We start from the raw sequence: 19613 nt of genomic DNA on the forward strand, positions 1-19613 counted from the left end.
CATGTGTGTGAGAAAAATTTATTTAACAATCATATTTGATTATCATCATGTGTAAAAAAAAATTTAGACCAACTAGAATTACAAACAGCAAATCGAATAATTTCTGAGTTAGTGACTTTTGAGATTATCTATTATCTCTAACCAAGTAAAAATAAATAAATCTCAGCTCACTTGATCTGATACACTATTGTATTGATAAATAAAAATAACTATATTTAACATCTTAAAAAACTATTTCATTAATATTTTTGTTTAATATTCTATCTGATCAGTAAAAAGATACTATAAACTTTCTAGTAATAAAAAAAGGCCTCAATCATTGTCCTCAGCCTCACTCCTCACACCAACCAAATCACCACCAGGCACACAACACGTGATGGAAATGCGTGATCTACATTCCACAATCCATATTCAACCTCCATTTTTCCTCATTAAAAACAGTTTTTATTTCCCCGCCAACCCGTTTCTTGCTTCTCTCATCTCTTCTCTTCTGTCATTTCTCATCATTCCCCCGCACATGGTTTCTCAATGATCTCTCTTCATCACTCACTCACAAGTCTAAACAATAACAACACCACCATTCTCTCCAATCTTCATTCTCTTCGTTTCGTTTCTTTAACTTTCTACAACCTTGTTTGTTGTTTGTTGCTATTAACTCCTAAGCTACTTTTTTTATCCCTAGTAGTCGAGAATAGTATACCTAACTCCTCCATGAATTAAGTTAGACCCACTTGATACTAATTAACCCATTATCTATCTATCTATCAATTATGACTCAGTGCTTCTTCAGCTTCACCGAGACCCGAAACCGGTGCTACCGGTCAATGTTCGCCGGCTCGGGTCTCCGCTCCACCGTCACGGACCTAAAAGACGGGACCGTGATGCACTGCTGGGAGCCAAAGGCCCGAGCCGAGTCGAAGCCAAGTCTGCTCCTAATCCACGGATTAGGCGCGAACGCGCTGTGGCAATGGGGGGACCTCATCCGCCACGTGGCGCCTCACTACAACGTGTACGTGCCAGACCTCGTGTTCTTCGGCGGGTCCTACACGGCCCGACCGGAGCGCGGGGAGCGGTTCCAGGCTGAGTGCGTGGCGCGGGTGATGGAGGCGAAGGGGGTGCGAAGGGTGAGTTTAGTGGGGCTGAGTTATGGCGGGTTTGTTGGGTACTGCATGGCAGCGATGGAGGAGGGGGTGGTTATGGTGGAGAGGGTGGTGGTGTGTGGGTCCGGGGTGTGTATGGAAGAGAGGGATGTGAAGGAAGGGCTTTTTCCTGTCATGGATTTGGATGAGGCTGCGAATATCTTGGTGCCGCGAACGCCGGAGAGACTTAGGGAGCTTGTTGGTTACACGTTTTTTAAACCACCTCCTTTGTGGTGGTTGCCCTCTTGCTTCCTACTTGATTTCATTGAGGTAAGGAGATGTTTGTTTTGTCTCTAGAATCAATTTTCTGTGTGTATGTTGTGTTAGCATGTGTTCGGATTACAGTTCAAAGCTTGTCAAACGGAAAACACATTCTAATGCGCCATATACCCCAATATGAGAAGCAAGTATTTTGTCTGGTAGATAGAGATGAAAGTTTGTTGTCTCATTTTATCTTATATTTTAGTCTTCTAAGTTTGATAAGTTAAACTTTAGTATTTTAAAGAGTCTTTTATTAGATGAAGTTGTTTTTTCTATCTTCGCTGGTATTTTAAAATGTCTCTATTAATTAGATGAAGTAGGTATTTCCGTCAATAGTTTCGTCTAACAATGTTAATTTTGAATAATGTGACAAATGCCTATATGATGTAACATCATTCATATTTGATCGCATGTCATCTAGTTAATCATGTTAGTGTGTAAACTGACGAAAAAATCAATATGGTCTAACAAAAATACTTTAAAAGATCAAAGTAATTAAAACATTTTAAACTTAGAAAATGAAATGCATTTAGTCATTTTACTCCCTTCGGACATTGTATAATTGATAGTGGTAGCTTTCCTTCTGTGTTTAGTGTAAATAATGAGTTTTATTTTACTCTGTGTATTTTAAAAAGATAATGGAATATGTTAGTACTTTTGGTGACGTTATTTCATTATAATTATATTAGAGTTTTGTCTTAACAATTTAATATTAAAGGCGCTAGTTGGTGAGATTAAATTTTAATTTTAATTGGAAGACAACACAAAAGAAAACCCTCTATACACTTATACTTTTCTTTTGGCCTTTATAAAATGAGAGTTTTGGTTTGGTTTTATTGAAAGGGACAGCCTTAAAATATTAGAAGAAAAGAGTTCTGCTAGCATCCCAAGGCTACCAAAGTAATATGCTTAGGAGAAATACTAGTTATACACTTATACATTAATTTTGTACTGCATTTTATATTAAAAGAGTAAAAGGTGAGAGACAAGGAGAATGCCGAGAGAAGTGTGTAACTGGGAGAAGAAAGAATATTATAAAAAAATTTGTAAAAAAGTATTGTGTGAATAATAAGTCTATGATTAGAGCCGATTGTAGTGTACTCAGGGCTCGAACCTTCCTCTTCTGGTCACTTTGTAAGTTTTGACCAGTAAGGTACTTGTTCAATTTATCATATGGATAACCTATTAACTTTGGGGTGGTTTAATCTTTCTATTGTACAATTAAAGTTGATTTTGCCTTCATTGTTCCTTTGGAATTTGAGACTAATACCTTTTTGATCGTAAGGTAGTGTTTGGAAAACATGTTAGACCGGTATGCAACATAATACATAAGTTCTACTAAATTATATATTTGACATATTTAAGAAAATAGAATATAAGCTTAAAAATATTATATATTTTGATTTGACTAATAAAACTGGGTAGAGTAGTTCTGTTTTGGTTCATTCGTGTGCCAAACGCGGCATATGTAGTATGGTTGTACCAACGACTAGACTCAACCCTTTTTCTCTTGGTCACATTTTTAAGGGTAGTTGGCCGATTTGGTTAATTTATCGTAGTTAAAGATCTAATGTAATTTTTTATTACTTCGTTTCAGTTCGAAAACTTGTTTTAGATAGATAACCTAGTAGTTTTGTTTTTGGCTGTGACAAGAGGATTTGATTCTTCTTTCATTGTCGCTTGGCCTTCTGTGAAACAATTGGATTAGTCTAGCAATGTGACAGCAAGCATGTTTATAGGAGAAAAAGAAAGAGTCTGTTGTGTATGTAATGGTTTGAATTAGATGATGTTTCATCTGCCATTTTAACTAACTAGAATGTTATGGTGTATATGTGTGAATTTAAAGGAGCAAGAATGGGCTTAAATTGGTGATTTTGGGTAGACAATGTGCAGGGACTATGAACAAGAAAAGAGAGAATTGATCAAAGCCCTTGCAAAGGACCGAAAAATCTCTGACCTCCCCAAGATATCTCAGGTTCATTTAAACTTATCTCTTGACCGGATAATTTTTCTCTTATTATAAGTTAAAAAATGCTAACAATACATTTTGTAACACAAACTTTATTATTAGTTTAAATTTATTAAAAATCACAAAATTGTGCAAGTCTCACTCTTTATTTAGTGTATCTTACTCATGATTTTATAGTTTTTAATAAATTCTTACTAACAGGCAAAAGTGTGTTCTTATAATTTGTAATAGTTAATTTAAAAGGCTTTGTTTCATTTTCCAAGCAGCCCACATTAATTATCTGGGGAGAACATGATCAAGTATTTCCTTTAGAATTGGCTCACAGATTGAAAAGGTTAATAGCACTCTTCTTGGTGTTGCTGTCAGCGTCACTTTTTTTAATTTAGAACTCATTGGATTTTGGATTACAGGCATTTAGGGGACAATGCTCAACTTGTGGTCATTAAGAATGCAGGGCATGCTTTCAATGTGGAGAAGTCAAAGGAGTTCTTCAGCATCTTGAAGTCCTATCTTGTGGATTCGCAGCTACCTGTTGAGAGCTCACCTTCAAAGTTGCAAAATAACAACAATCCAGAATGAGTTCAAACACCAAAATTTGAAAGAAAACCTACATTGATGACAGAAAAAACTGGTGCGGGTAAAATGAGTGATTTTATTGAGACACATTCTTTGTCCATCTGTCTCCAAAGTCCAAACCAGAGGCTTATTAAAGCAGCTAAATGCTAAGGAGTTCAGTGGCATGTTGATCAATAAACTCTAATCTGTGTGGAATAAAAGTTCTTGAATATATATTTATATATATCCCAAGAATAATTTTTGAACCGATGATCAACAATTGAATTCCAAGTAAACCTATAAGTCAAAGAATTACATATTTATGTGTTTGATACATTATTTATTGATGTCTCAATTTTATTTTATTTTTTTACTGCGATGTCTCAATTTTCTAAAAGGCTGAATGATTTATTTCTTAATATGGACAAATTGCTATGGGACTACTTTATTTTAGAAACATTATTGATCTTCATTAGGTGTAAGGCCCCGCCAAACCCATCAAGGGTTCGAAGATTATCTAGTTGCTGACACAAAAGTACATGCAACAGCTTGTATCCAACTAAGCTTTTCATAGGGACTATCCAAATAAATATCATGGAAAACTGACTGTTACAAGAGTAAATTATATGGACTCTCTTAGGTCTGATCTTATTACACCTGATTTTTTTTTTGTTTAGATATTACTTTGAGTCTCCTAGAAAAAGTCGGTGCAACACTTTTTACACCTGCATAGGAGGGGGAGGTGGGTGTAACGAAAGGCTACAAATTAAAGAGTTTTCAACAAGGTTAAAAAATGAAGGAGTATAAGTGTAATAAGAACAAATCTCATGCGGTATAATTTACTCTTAATTACCACAATGTGCTTAATTCCTCTCGAATGTAAATTGTAGTAAGGGACTTAGAAGCTTATGCATTAGCTTTCATTGCTTTCTGCCTTTAGATTACTTCTCTTGCATGACTCCTACAAACAGCTAAAAGAGTGTATTAATCGCCTCAAGCAAGCTCCCTAATCTGGCATTTTGCATAACCCTTCTGCAAACACATTGAACGCTTATAAGAAAACGTAGGGAAAAAGAACTCAAAACCACGAATTCAGCAGCAAGAACTAAATGTCTCTTGTGAGTAAATTTCAGGAGTTCTAGGCCACATGAAAATGGACAGCTTTCGAGATCAATGCTAATTAACTTGACTCTAAGAATTGGTTTTATCCAAATATGAGTGCACTTTTATTTGAATTTCTGGATTTAACTTCCTCTCTTTAGGACTAAATGAGTCGATCAAGTTTATTCAAATTAATTTAACTCGATCGGATGGACTCTAAGAAGTGGTTTGAGTCAAATATGAATGAGTTTTGTATGAATCAAAAAGAGTTTGTCCAGTCGCTGAACACTCTTCCATAAATACACAAAAAAAAAATCTAAAAATAACCTTTATTATTTTATTGAAGTTAACCTATTTACCTAACTAATTAATTTCCTTCTTTATTATTGGATAAGACAAGTTGACGGCTTTATCTATTAATAACGAATTGTTTACATTGATTGATCAAGGATGACTATGCCTAACTCATTAAATAGAAAAATGTTGTTATTAAATCTTGGTTTTATCTCTTACCATTATACTGTTGACTAGTATTTGCTCCTCTCTTTACGTTGAAAGCTAATTCCAGGCCATTTGACTTGTCTTGATCATGTGATCGTTAACCTTAATTTATATAGGATTAGCTGTAATGTTAAAGTGTTATTAAACTCATTAATTTATTTAATTATTATTTTGTCTTAATCATGATAATTAATTTCATCCCTTTTAGTTTCTAAAAAAATTAATTTATATCTTTTATTTTCTCTTTTTTCCCAATTACTTCTCTAGTTTATCTTCTGTATATCCTTAATCTCTCATGATATCTTTTCTCCTCATTCCTCCATCTCAAAAATTTAACTCCCATCTTTTGAACTGACAAATGGGACCACTTGATAATATACTGTGTTAAAAAATTTTAGGATTGCACTATTTATATAAATCTCTTTTACTTCTTTTTGTTATGCTACTTATTTATCTTATATTTTTCTCTTTTTATTTATAATTTTTTAAAAAGCTGATCTATAAATATAATATTTCAATTTGCAATTTGATCGAAATTACTCTTTTAAAATGTAACATATAATATATTCGTTTAATGTTTTAATATTTTTTAAAATAAAAAAAAATTAAACAAAGACACCGACGTACAATAAATTAAAACTATTAAAATAATAATTATTTTAAATTGACATAGTTTATGAGACTAATTTACCAACTACCAGCTGTCTGACGCTGCCACATGCATGCCATTACATAGTTTCTCTTTCTCTCTCCAAATCAGAAAGCTTCTATTGTTATTAATTAGCTTTCCGTTTCTAATAAGGTGAACAGTTGAACATCGTTTTGAATGTACCTTGTTTGATTTCCAGTAAAAAAAATTTAACATATTACTTTTTATATATTTTTAATGATCAAATATGTTAATTATTACTCTAAAATATAAAATATTGCTCATACGCTTATTCTCAAGAAGGAAAAATCAAGTAAATGTTCTCTTTTTTCTAATTAATAGTATTAAAAAAAGGAAAATGCTAACTGTTATGAAAATATTTTCGTAAAATGATACACAAAGATGATTAGTTATTTTTATCATAACATACAGTGTCTTGTATTTCATCCATTATAACTACGCACATGCTAATGACACCTAATGATTCGTACAATTTGTGTGGCAACGGCTTTGTACGAAATAGCAATACTCATTAAAAAAATACCGCTCAGCTTGTACCGTTCATTTCATTAATTAATATGTTTTGGGAGTGTAGTTGGTGGTTATTTTTCTGATGGTGGTTGGTCGTTATTAATACTAAAATTAATATTTATTACTATTAGGACTTAAAAATATAAGATTGGCCTATTGTTAAAAAGTGAAGAGAAGAGAAATTATAAATTTGAACTTTTCGTTAATAAAAATTAATAATAGTAATGATTAACTTTTGTTTTGTTGATAAAAAAAATTACTACTCTTTCTGAATCTACATAGTACATAGATAGCAAATTGATATGAACGAATCTCAGGTTACAGGGCCTAAAGAACATGAGACATAAATTATTATAAATAAAATGAAGGATAAATAATTATTTTTGTCTTTGAATGTGTATAATATTGATAAATTTATTTTTGAAAGATGAAAATTTAAATTTTAGTCCCGGAAAATGAAGAAAGTATGACAAACTAATTCATCTGTTAGCTTTCGTCTATTAATATTAATGAAAAAGTATATGTGATACAGAGAGACAAAAATGTCACAAAAATAATTATCAACATAGTTGTTGAATAGATTAGACCAAAATGTCAATAAATTACCATTAGACCAAAATGTCGATAATTTTTTTTGGACCAAAATGTCAGTAAATTACCATTAAATCAAAATGTTGGTAATTTTTTCATTGAACCAAAATGTCAATACATTTTTATTGAACAAATTTGTCAAACCTCAAATTTTATTTCATTTAAGGATAAAATATAAATTTATAATAAATACTTAAAAAAAAACTTAAGTTAGAACAAATATAATAATAAACATAATATTGATTAATAAATATAATTACTTTAACAAGCATTGTAACTCAAATGCAACCACAACAACACCAGTAACATTTTTTAAAATTTGATTAATTATTTTTATTGTTGCATACAAGTTATTTATGTTAGATGTTACATATTTGTAGGATGGGATTAACTACTCTCAATCTATTCCACAAGTTGAGCAACCTCCAACTAATCTTGAAAGTACTCCAACTCCTAATGTTGAACGTGCTCCAACTCCAACTACCATTCAAAGTACTCAAACTCCTAGTGTTGTGAGTGACTTTTATATATAACTGATTACTTATTGTTAAATTATATTATGCATAACTAGTCACTATTTATAATTGTTGTAGGAAACAAACATCATAACTCCAATGTTGTCAATTGTGTTTAGACCACCTCTAGTTAGGTCTTCAGCACCAATTCAAATTACATTTCCAGATGTACCATCTCATAGAATGAATCACCAACTGAATTAGACGAGCTTCATACTTACACCAGGGCTATCCTACCGCCAAGATTCAAAGAAGCAAAATATGGGATATGCTTGTCTTTTCTTTATAGTAGATTTTGACTAATTATTATAATTTAGATAAATTTGTAATGATTGGTATACTGTTATAATGTTTATTTTTGTACATTGGTAGAATGTTTATTAATTAATATCATGTTTATTATTATGTTTGTTCTAACTTATGCTTGTTTTCCTATGTTTTAAGTGTTTATTGTAATGTTATGTTTGCAACAATAAAAAAAAGGAAGATGAAGATTAAATTATATTTTACCCTTAAATGAAATGAAATTTGGTGTCTGACAAATTAGTCCAATGGAAACATACTTACATTTTGGTCCAAAAAAAATTCTGACATTTCGTTCAATGGAAATTACTGACATTTTGGTCCAATGGTAACTTACGGACATTTTGGTCCAATGAAAACGTACTGACATTTTGGTCCAAAAAAATTACTGATATTTTAGTTTAATTGAAAATTATTGACACTTTGGTCCAATGATACGGACATTTTGGTCCAATGATAACTTACAAACATTTTGGTCCAATGAAAACGTACAGGCATTTTGGTCCAAAAAAATTACTGATATTTTAGTTTAATTGAAAATTATCGCTCTCCGACACTATCAATTGTGAAAGTAGATCTACGGAGAAGTGAGAGAGAAGAAATGGCGCTTGCGGATTTTGTTGTTTCGCAGATCTAGATGGGGCAATTTCATCAAGTTCTTGACCCAGTTCTTGACGGCGGTGACTCTGTCGCTACCATCGCGGAGCTCGCTTTCCGGTGAGTTTCGGCGATAAGGACGACCACCCGGACGCGAGGGAGGTGGTGGAGGAGCGAAACAAAACAAAGAGCTCAAACAACGTTGTTTTTAATTTAAAAAATTTCTTACGTGTAATTTCACTCAGACAATGAGTACACATGGCACCACACATCGTATGCCTATGTGTCCTATACTGATCATATAAGTAGATAACGAATTTCGACTAACGATAGTGACATCAGAAAAAAAAATTCAAATATTAGAAACTCAATCCAAAGGAAAAATTTACCAGGAACCAAACGTAAAAAAATGAGTATTTATTAGAGATCAAAAACATATTTAAGCCTAAAACAAATTACCAATATTACATTGGTTCAAATACGACTAAGTTTGAATTACTTAAAAGCAAAATTTTGGATTTGAATTTTTTATGAAAAAATGTAATAATCAAAATAGATATTTCACATTAATATGATGATTAAAAATAATTAAATAAATCATAATTATGCTATAACACATTTAATGAATATATTTTAATTAAAAAAATTATTGTGATAATTATGACAATTAATAATTTTCTTGAAATGTAAGTATAAACGTAAATAATAAATGATAAGGGTATTTTCATCATAAAAATATTTTGGCATACTAATTAAGATCATTAATATTTTCTTAAAATGTGTATATTATATTAAATAAGAGAAGTGATCAAATTATGTTGGTTTAATGTTGATCAACTATTATTACACTGTTTAATAACTCTCAATTACATCATGTTTTCTTAAAACAGTTGGATTGAAAGTAACTTTCACTTAGGTTATATATACAAAATTTCATATTAATCCAAAATTATTTCTTATATTCATACAAATTATAATTAACATAATATAAACTTTTTAAAATAAATTAAAATATAAATTGTTTGATTACTTTCTTAATATTGTTTAATTTTGACAAAATTTCACACAATCTTGATAATAAATAGATATAATTTAATGGTTTAATCGATAAAAATCACATTCTATATTAAGTTATAAAATGGTATAATAATTATTAAGTTACACCGGTGTAATTTGATCTCTCTTCATTACATAATAACTAATTTTATATAACCAACAAATAATTGATCCAAGTGGTACAAGACTCATACCCCTCGAATAAAGTCTCGAGTTCAAGTATTCTAGATAAAAAAAAAATGTAATTGAGATGGAAGAACCTCATTAAAAGAAGTAATATCATGAAGAAAAAAAAGAACTTTTTTAAATATTCGGAGATAATATTTTATTGTTCGGTATTTTTAATTGTGTGGTGTACACACATAAACTAAATATTTGAACATATTTAATAAAATATATTAAAAATATTTTTAGTTAATATTCACATATTAGTGAAACTAATTTATAAGCTAATTAAAAAAATTATAAACTCTCCGAGTGTCTTAACAAACACACATACACATTAGAAAAATTAATTAGAAAAAGGAATAATACTTATTAATAAGAAATTCATGGGTGTTGAATCCAGCGGAGGAAGCTAGTATCCCATTATATGACTAATAAAGGTTTGAATCAACGTTGATAAAGTTGTTTATATTTAAATAATGATAAGGGCTTAAATAAAATTGTAAAAAAAATATTTATAAAAAATAGTAATGCGTAAAAAAGGAATGAAATTTATATAAGTGATTTTTTTAATCATAATATTAGTATAAAGTTGGTTTCGCTAAAAGCGGTAATAAATTTTCGTTGAGAACCATAAACGCACAAAAAATAAATATTCTTCTTTCAATATGATTTATTTCATACTTAAAAATCAATCAAGATTTAAATTTTAGATCGCTTAATTAAGAAACAATTTGTTATCATTTGTGTCAACTTTGTTGGTATTTATATAATCGAGTTGACAAGACATTTTAACTTTCAATGTAACATCTTATTTTTCGTAAATTAAATTAAAAATGTTTTTTATTTAAAATAAATAGATTTTTAGAAGAAAAAAAATGATGAGGTTTTTGTAATTAAATAAATAAGGAGAAATAACTTTATTAAAATAATGGTTTGAAGGGAAAAAAAGAAAAGATATTTGATTTATTCATTTGGTAGGAAATAAAATAGAGCATTTGTTTATAAAATAATAAACAAAAAATAAAGTAAATAATAAGCTATGAGTACCCTAGCTATAAATAAAGACATCCTAAGTTAGTCTCAATTTCGTTTTCCCTTCTCATCCTCCCAAAACTCTTTTTTTTCGCATACTATCAAATTTATCTTAGAAAAAATGACGATCTCAGAGTCATTCATCGTGGGATCTTCGTCAAATTTGAGCACCATGTTTGGAGCTCATTTCCGAATATTCTCACCTTTAGGAATTACGAAAACATGTTGAAGATGAGAGAAATACCCTTTGCATACTAACTTCTTCTTTTCCCGTAGAAATCCAAAACTATCTCAGTAAAACTACGATCCTGAATTTTTTACCATTGGATTGTCCTGAAATTTCGATATGTGGTTTGAGTTTCATTTTCACACATCTTCACCGTTGGAATTTGAAAAATAAGGTCTATGGAGGGAGAAATATTCATCACATGTAGATAGTGGAATGAAGACTTCAATCCTTTCTCTTTCTCTCTAATGTTTGGGAACCCTATTAGAGTAGTCACAGGAAAAACTTGAAAAATCTCAGAAAACCGTCAGAGATGTCGTTATTGCTGTCACAAGAGGTAAGGGATAAGTTTATCGCAATTGGTGTTAGAAGGAAAATGTGTAGGGGTTCTTAAAGGATCAAATTGAGATTTATTTTAGGATATTTATTGTATTGAATTTCTTTTTGTATAATTATGTGAAATTGTTTGAGAGGTTTTACTCCCCGTGGATTAAGAAATATTTTTGTATAATTTGTTTGTGTTTTGAATAAGATTAGCGTAATAAATAGTTGTATTAGGATTATGAAATTGTGATTGAAATTGTATATAAGTGATAAATTGAATATATGATGAATTGTAGAATAATATATTACTTTAAGATTATAATATTATTATGGAGATTGAGTATAAGTGTAAAGTTGAATGTGTTAAATTTCGAGATACACGTAAACATGAGATGATTGATTATGACATAATGAGATGTGAAGTTGTGAACATGAGTTTTAGTTGTGAATAAGTGTGTGGTTAATACTTGATGTGACATTACCTGTGTTGTGAGCTGTGAATTATACAATAATCAGACCAGTGTTTATCTTGAGAAAAATGTTGATATGCAGTGTTAAAGGGAAAATGTAGATTTCATAGTTAGGAACCAGTGTTAAATTATAGCATAATGTGTTAAACGTGTTTGAAACACGAGTGTGAGGTCGTGAGTATTGTATAATTCATGAGCAGTGTCTGCTTATAATATTATTGTTGAAATCGAGTATAAGTACAAAGTTGAACATGTGTTAATTTGTGAAATACATGTAAATCTGTGATGGTGGATTGTTACATTATGAGATGTTAAATTATGGGCATGATATTTGGTTGTGAATAAGTGTGTGTTTAACACATGATGTGACAATAATTGTGTTGTGAGTTGTGAATTATACAATAACCCGACCAGTGTTTATATTGAGAAAAGTGTTTATGCACAGTGTTAAAGAGAAAGTGTAGGTTCCTAGTTAGCAACCAATGTTAAATTGTAGCGCAATGTGTTAAACATGTTTGAAACACGAGTGTGAGGTCATGAGTATTGTATAATTTATGAGCAGCATTTGCTTGCAAAAAATTGTTTTAGGGGTTGGACCTGAATCAAGAAGGTGATGCCCTAACGGATTCTTCAAAGTCTAGGCATTGGAGGTGAAGACACTCGGTTTGAGTGCTCCTTTAAGCCTATGTTGATCCCATATGGTTGGAGCATTCTCGCAAAAGGAAGTGACCCTGATGGTCACCTTATGATTTTACTTAGTGAGGGTGATTTGACATATCCATTGTGTGGTGTGTCTTGTTGTGTACTTCTAAGCGCCCCAAGGTGATTTTTCACTGACATGGTATCACATTACATGTAGGCTTGAGGTTTAGTATAATTGTTGCATAACGCTTGCTAATTGTTTATTATGAAATTGATGAGTGTTATTGCGTCTTGACTTGAGTGTGTGATTCATGTGTAATGTGATTAGTGATTAAAAAAAAATGAATTTTAAAGATAAAGTGGTGAAGTGACGTGGGTTGTATTAAGTTGAGTTATGTTATAAATATTTCCATAATTTATTTTGATTGTCTTGTTTATTTGTTTTGTTATTTTTTGTGTGTAATAACTCACTCACTGTGTGTTATTTGTGTTTGGATCTTGTGATAATCTCGAACCTTGTGTTCGTGAGAGCAAATGACTTTAAAGAACCTCATGCCAGAGGACGTTGGGACACAATGTTCTAATAGGATGTGACATTGGGGATGAGTTTCTATTTTAATTGCATGATGTTATTTTATTTTATTTTACCTCATTGATTTAACAAAACATTTTTTTTTGTAAACTTTGACGGTCATGTTTTGAGCCGAATATGTTTTTAGTAAGTCTTATTTGGTAATAGTGAAGTGAATGTGAACTTTTTACCCACATAAATTTGTTGATAAATATTTTTATATGTTTTATTTATTTATATGTATGTTGGGGTAGAGAGTGTCACATTCAACACATTCAAAAGTTGATTATAAGCTTGATTGATCTTCAAATTAAATTAATTAAATAGTCATTTTTGTTCCTGAATGTGTAAAGTATTGACAAATTTATTTCCGAAAGATAAAAATTCAAATTTTAGTCCCCGAAAGTAAAAAAAGTGTGACAAATTCATTCATCTTTTAACTTTCGTTCGTTACCTTTAATGAAAGAGACTTTGTGATACATTCAGGGACGAATTTTTCAACGCTCAATACATTTAGAGACGAAAATGAATATTTGTCCAAAATATAATTCAATCTTCATCTTCTCCCCTTTTTTAATCGTTGTAAGTATAATGTTACAATAAACACTTACAAGAAATAGGAAAACAAATATAAGTTAGAACAAACATAATAATAAACATAATACTAATTAATAACCACAATTTGCTTGTTATTTTGAAATTTCTATTGTAACAACATTAGGTATATACAAAATCAAGTTGAGTCTTATTTTTGTCTAAGGATTAACTTAATGACTATGCATTTTTGTTTGAGTATCATATTTTGGGTAGGACATTGTCACATTAGAAATTTCAGACCAATAGACAAATTATGTTTATTAATCAATATTATATCTATTATTATGTTTGTTGTATCTTATATTTGTTTTCCTATTTTTAAGTGTTTATTATAATGTTATGTTTGTAACGATTAAAAAAAAGTAAAGAAGATGAAGATTAAATTTCATTTTGAGTAAATAGTCATTTTTGTCCTTAAGTGTGTAAAGCACTGACAAATTCGTCCATAAATGTATAGAATGCTGACAAATTCGTCCCTGAATGTGTCAGGTAAACTCTTTCATTAACCGTAACGGACGAACATTAAAATATAAATAAATTTGTCGCATTTTTTTTTTCACTTTTAAGGACTTAAATATGAATGTTTATCGTTTGGAAACGAATTTTTTAACATTCTAAACATTCAAAGACGAAAATAATTATTTACCCATTAAATTTTACCAATACTCATATTTTCCTCGGTGAACCCAATTTTGGCATTATATATGAAAAAGGCGCTTTAGAATTTTAGAGAATATAAATGCTGAGTTATGCATGGCCTACATGTGTGTGGCATATATATATAAGGTTGGCTAAATTATTGGAACAGCACACGTCGTTCCGTGACTTCACTGGTTAAAACTAGAAAAGAAAAGAAAGATAGAAACACGCCGTGCTGTTTTGTTGGTGCCGCTTATTATATCTTCTCTCTTTCTCTTTCCCATTCTTAAACATTAACTACGTAATTACCTCTTTCTTTCTCTAGTGTTTTCTGTTCGTTTGGTTTGCATCTCATACACGACATCACGTGCCAACACCACCCAACCTTAACTTCCCCGATTTCACTTCTTTCTTTCTTTCTCACACACCCACCGCACTTTATAATAGCTATTTCGCATCCCAAAGCTTTTGAAGATTCCAGAACAAAAGCACATATAGTGTCTGAAAGAGTTTTTATTATTAGCTTTGCGGTTCTGCTTTTCAAGGTTCGTCCTTTCTGCATCAATGCTCGAATTTCTCGCCGCAATTTGCGTGCTGTAGTTTCTGCTTGAGTCTGCTTCAGAATCACGAGGTGGCATTAGTGTGTTTGTCTCTTCCTTTTGACTCGTGTTACATCATTCATGTCTTCTGTTCATTTTGTCACTTTGTTTCTAGTTGAATTGAATTCCCAGTACATTTCTCAAGAGGGTGTTGTGTTTTGTGTGTCTAAGAGGGGTTTAGAATTTTTATGAAGTGATCTGGTTTTGATATTTTAATTTGGAATTTATTGGTGGGGTGTTGGTTCTTGAATTTTCTTAGCTGAATGTTTGGTATATTTAATTGCTTTTCTGATTATTGTTCTTCATCTGGGTATATATAGGTTTATTTGGAGAGGAAAATATTGGTGGAGATTTGAAGAGGAGCATTTACAACTCTGGCCAACTCTATAGAGATATCTTCCCAAACCGGAAGAGGCTTAGGTCTTTATATTTCCGGTTTTCAGATTTGTTCAGAAAGTATCTTGTCTCTTGTTCTGCGCCTTCCTATTGATTATGGCTAACATTTGATTCAATGTGATAGCTACTCAACTACTAGTGTGTTTCTATTGTCATACTCCTACTTTTTTTTCAACGCAATTTGTTGTGAAAGGAAAAAAAAAATTGTTGGATCTATGTTCAAAGCTGTTTAGGATTGCTTAGAAAGTGAAATCGATTCAAAAGCGGCAAAAAAGATTGAATTGAAAGGGTTTGGAACAAGCTTTATCTTCTGGGATGGCCATGGTTTGGTGCTTCTCTCTTTTGCCTGTGAGGAAGGAGAAACTCAAGGTAAAAGTCAATTGGGTATTGTGTGTGTCTTATTTTGTCTTGTGGGGTTTCTATAAACCCTTGTGAATTGTGATTAGCCTGTTATTGTTTCACTCTTTGTTTGTTTCTTCAGGGGAATGAAAGGTCTTCAAAAGAGGACTTTAACACTCTACTTGCCAAACTACAATCTACAAAAAAAATATCATCAGAGCCAGCCACTTTTGATGCCCTGTTCAATGCGAGGATTACGACCCTTGAGAGTCCTGTGAAGGCTGAAGCTCAGGAAACTTATAAAGATGAAGATTCAACATTGATCAAGAGAGAACTCTCTGATTTTTATCTCCAAGATCATGAAGCTGTGGCAAGCAAAGGATATGATACAACAGATAAAGAGGTAGAGTACCCCATTTTGTATGAAAACCAAGTCAACAATGAATTGGAAGACAAAAGTGATAGATTCAGCCGAAAGAGTGTTGATACAACCGAAAGCGGACACACCAGTGATCCTGGAATTGGCATGGCTGATTCCTGGGCTTCTCCAAAGTTCAAGAGATACTTATCCAACCTTGAAAAGTTTGATGAGCATGGGAAGATTACTCGTCACTTGCCAGCGGCTTCAAAGTCGAAGTCTTTCAAGAATTTTCAGGAGTTATCATCAATGGTCAGTCTTGAAAGCCCCAGGTCTGTGATGAGTCACCACAGTGCAGATAGAGTATTGTTGAAAAGGCACTCTTCAAGTCAGGTACTCCCTTCTAGAAGTAAAAAATTGTGGTGGAAGATGATCCTGTGGAGCCACAGGAACATACAGAGAACTCTCTCTAGCAATTCAACACTAGTTCCTACTAGTGCTGCTTTAAATAGTGGATACTCTTCAGACACCCTTGAACCAAAACAAGGCAAGGCATTGAGGCCTGTGAAGTCTTCTGATTCAATTACTATGGAATCCTTTAACAAACGAAGCAGAACTGGTAAAAATATTGATAATCAAAGGGGGAGCAGGTTTCAAAGTGACCAATGGATTTCTTTCTCAACAGAATCATCCTCTTTTACCAGAGTGGATGCATGGGTGAAAGGTCTCGAAATTCAGCAGCCGCTTCCTGAGGATGATTTTGATGTCGACAATGCTAGAAGCATTGTTTTCCCACCTTCTCCTAATGCTGGTGGATCAATGATCAGAACCACATCTCAGTTGACTTATCCAGATGCCAATCTTTCAAAAGAGGCTTTAACTGCCATAAGTGTAGTCCTGTCTCTAAATCCAACTTCAACTATTGCTCACATATCTGGTATTGGTATAAAAGCCATCCCTTCTATTTCACACTTATCCAGTCTCCGTGCTGTCAACTTGTCAAACAATTTCATAGGTACAACTTTGGAACTAGAATATAGCACTTGATGCAACATCAATTAATCAATCACTAACTGTATTGATTGACTCATTTCTTCTTTGATCTTGCAGTTCACATCTCACCAGGAGTTCTACCAAAGGGTATTCAAACACTTAACTTGTCAAAAAACAAAATCAGCACCCTTGAGGGCCTCAGAGAATTGGCCAAGTTGCGGATACTTGACCTAAGCTACAACCGCATTTCGAGAATTGGACAAGGTTAGTTTTGATTTAAGTTTTTTCTCAAAGTGAGGTTTGCATCTCAAATTTGGTTAGCCTTCATATTGGTCTTTCCTACATTGCATTGTGTGGTTTGCTAGGTTTGTCAAGTTGTACACTAATCAAAGAGCTGTATCTTGTTGGGAACAAGATAAGTGATGTTGAAGGGCTACACAGGCTATTGAAGCTAACAGTTCTAGACTTGAGCTTCAACAAGATCACAACAGCAAAAGCATTAGGCCAGCTTGTGGCTAACTTCAACTCACTTAAGGCCCTTAATCTCCTTGGAAATTCAATTCAAAGCAACATCAGCGATGACCAGCTAAGCAAAGCAGTCTGTGGTCTTCTTCCAAAGATGGTGTACCTGAACAAGCAACCTGTCAAGGCTCATAGGACACGCGGAATATTAAGCGATAGTGTTGCCAGAGCTGCACTCGGGAGCAGCACGCGTAGCTGCAACAGAAGATCAATTAGAAGAGTTGGCCATGGAGGATCAAATCTCTCCAGAGGTAATAGAAGGAGTACCAGTGTTTCCCAGAAAAGCACGAACCGGACAAGGAAGTGAAATTGAAGCTGTTTGTTGCATGTTAGAGGAGCAACTCAATGGAACACTTTCATTTGGTTCTTCTCAATGTTATATCAGAGGAAACTGTGTGTTAGATGTTGCTGTCTCTTGATTTGTTTGTGAGATATGTAAAATTTCATTTAATAGCTTAAAATTTTAAGATAATTGTTTCCTGATATAATAGTATCAAAGCCCTCATAATCATGTTGTCGCTTCAAGGCCAAAGGGCTCTAGCATGAGGGGTTATGTTGGATATGAAAGTCATTATTTGCTTTCAGCCTACAGTTTGAACTTTTGGAACGTTTGATTCGTGACATTGTTAAGTCATAAAATGTTGAAGTAATGGGAATGGGGTCTTCTTTGTCTCTAACTTGATATATGATCATCTGGGTTTCAATAATTCTATGAACATTATGCAAATTGAATAATTGGTATCAATTATCAATCTTAAATTATCTGAATAAACGAGGCATCTTTTTTTGTGTGTGACTAATAAACGAGGCATCTAATCAAATTTAAAAGCTGCTTTATGAGGTTCAGTTTAGATGCTATAAAGTATCCGAAAGAATACAACAAAAATTCACAATCTATGTCAAAGGGTGTACAATTGTTATCTAAATGGTTAATCAGTCTATTATACTTTTTTGTTTAAATATCAACCAATAAATATATTTTCTCTTTTTTTAGAAATAATATATTTGCTTTTAGCTTAAATAAATGATTCCAGCACAACCCGGTGTGTGCACTCTTTAAAGGACCATATTTCAATTGTACTATTAAAGTAGATTCGTAATTTTCACGGCTGTTGGTAAATGGAATAATTGAAGAATTTCAACGTTCAGTAAGCTTTCTTCCAACAGAACAGTGCATAAAGTTTGTGATAATAATTTCTTGAGCTTTTAAGAAGGAAAAATTGTCTCCCTCAAAAAAAAAAATAAAGGAAAAATTGTCGGTGAAATTAGATTTTTTTATTTTTTTGTACTGATGAAAAGTATAAATAGTTTAGTTTAAAATAAAAGTAGGTATGCACAAAAAATTCCGACCTGCCGGAATCGAACCAGCGACCTAAGGATATCTTTCAGGTATTTAACCCACTACAGTCCTCCGCTCTACCAACTGAGCTAAGGTCGGTCTTATGATCCAATACAAAATATTTTAATAAACTCTATGTATTAAAAGTTTCACATGTTTTTTGACACATCGAATGAAGTAAAGACATTTTAATATTTGAAAGTCTTTACCTCTGCACATTACAGTTAAGCAAAAGGTCTTATGAACAACAAAATCAACAAGAAATATTTATTTATTTATTTATTTTGGGTTGCATTTTTCAAACGCATCTAAATGGAAAATATAAAATGTATAAGAAATAAAAATTTTATATATTTTTGGTATTAATAAAGAAATCATATATTACTTACAGTGTTGATTTTATCTTATATAAATAATATTAATGTCAGTTATATGTAAATTTCAATCAGTGGAGAACCTATGTCATTTCATTTTCTTGTTAAATAAGATCTTAATTCATATGTGGTGCGCAGTCCTTTTCATTATTATAAGAATAAGATATTTAAATTGTTTCGATAGAAAAATCTCTTACATCAGATAAGATGATATCATTAATTATAATAAAATAGATAGATTCTTTTTAAGTTGAAA

At 31.9% G+C, this 19613-nt stretch overlaps 1 protein-coding gene and 1 non-coding gene across 2 annotated transcripts; one reads left to right on the plus strand and one right to left on the minus strand.

Annotated features, from left to right (window-relative positions):
* Positions 1-445: 445 nt before the first annotated feature.
* On the plus strand, positions 446-18328 carry LOC114381690. Its single transcript, XM_028340922.1, has 10 exons — positions 446-1409; positions 3283-3375; positions 3636-3703; positions 3780-3945; positions 7678-7789; positions 15357-15492; positions 15717-15801; positions 15914-17144; positions 17240-17386; positions 17488-18328. The coding sequence occupies exons 1-10, from the start codon at positions 771-773 to the stop codon at positions 17949-17951; spliced, it is 3141 nt and encodes a 1046-aa protein (XP_028196723.1). The 5' UTR covers positions 446-770; the 3' UTR covers positions 17952-18328.
* Positions 18329-18988: 660 nt separating this feature from the next.
* On the minus strand, positions 18989-19082 carry TRNAY-GUA. Its single transcript has 2 exons — positions 19046-19082; positions 18989-19024 (listed from the first exon to the last, which is right to left on the minus strand). It is a non-coding gene; the product is annotated as a tRNA-Tyr (tRNA).
* Between the last annotated feature and the right edge of the window lie 531 nt (positions 19083-19613).

Source organism: Glycine soja, chromosome 13, assembly GCF_004193775.1.
Source record: "Glycine soja cultivar W05 chromosome 13, ASM419377v2, whole genome shotgun sequence".
Lineage (NCBI taxonomy): Eukaryota > Viridiplantae > Streptophyta > Magnoliopsida > Fabales > Fabaceae > Glycine > Glycine soja.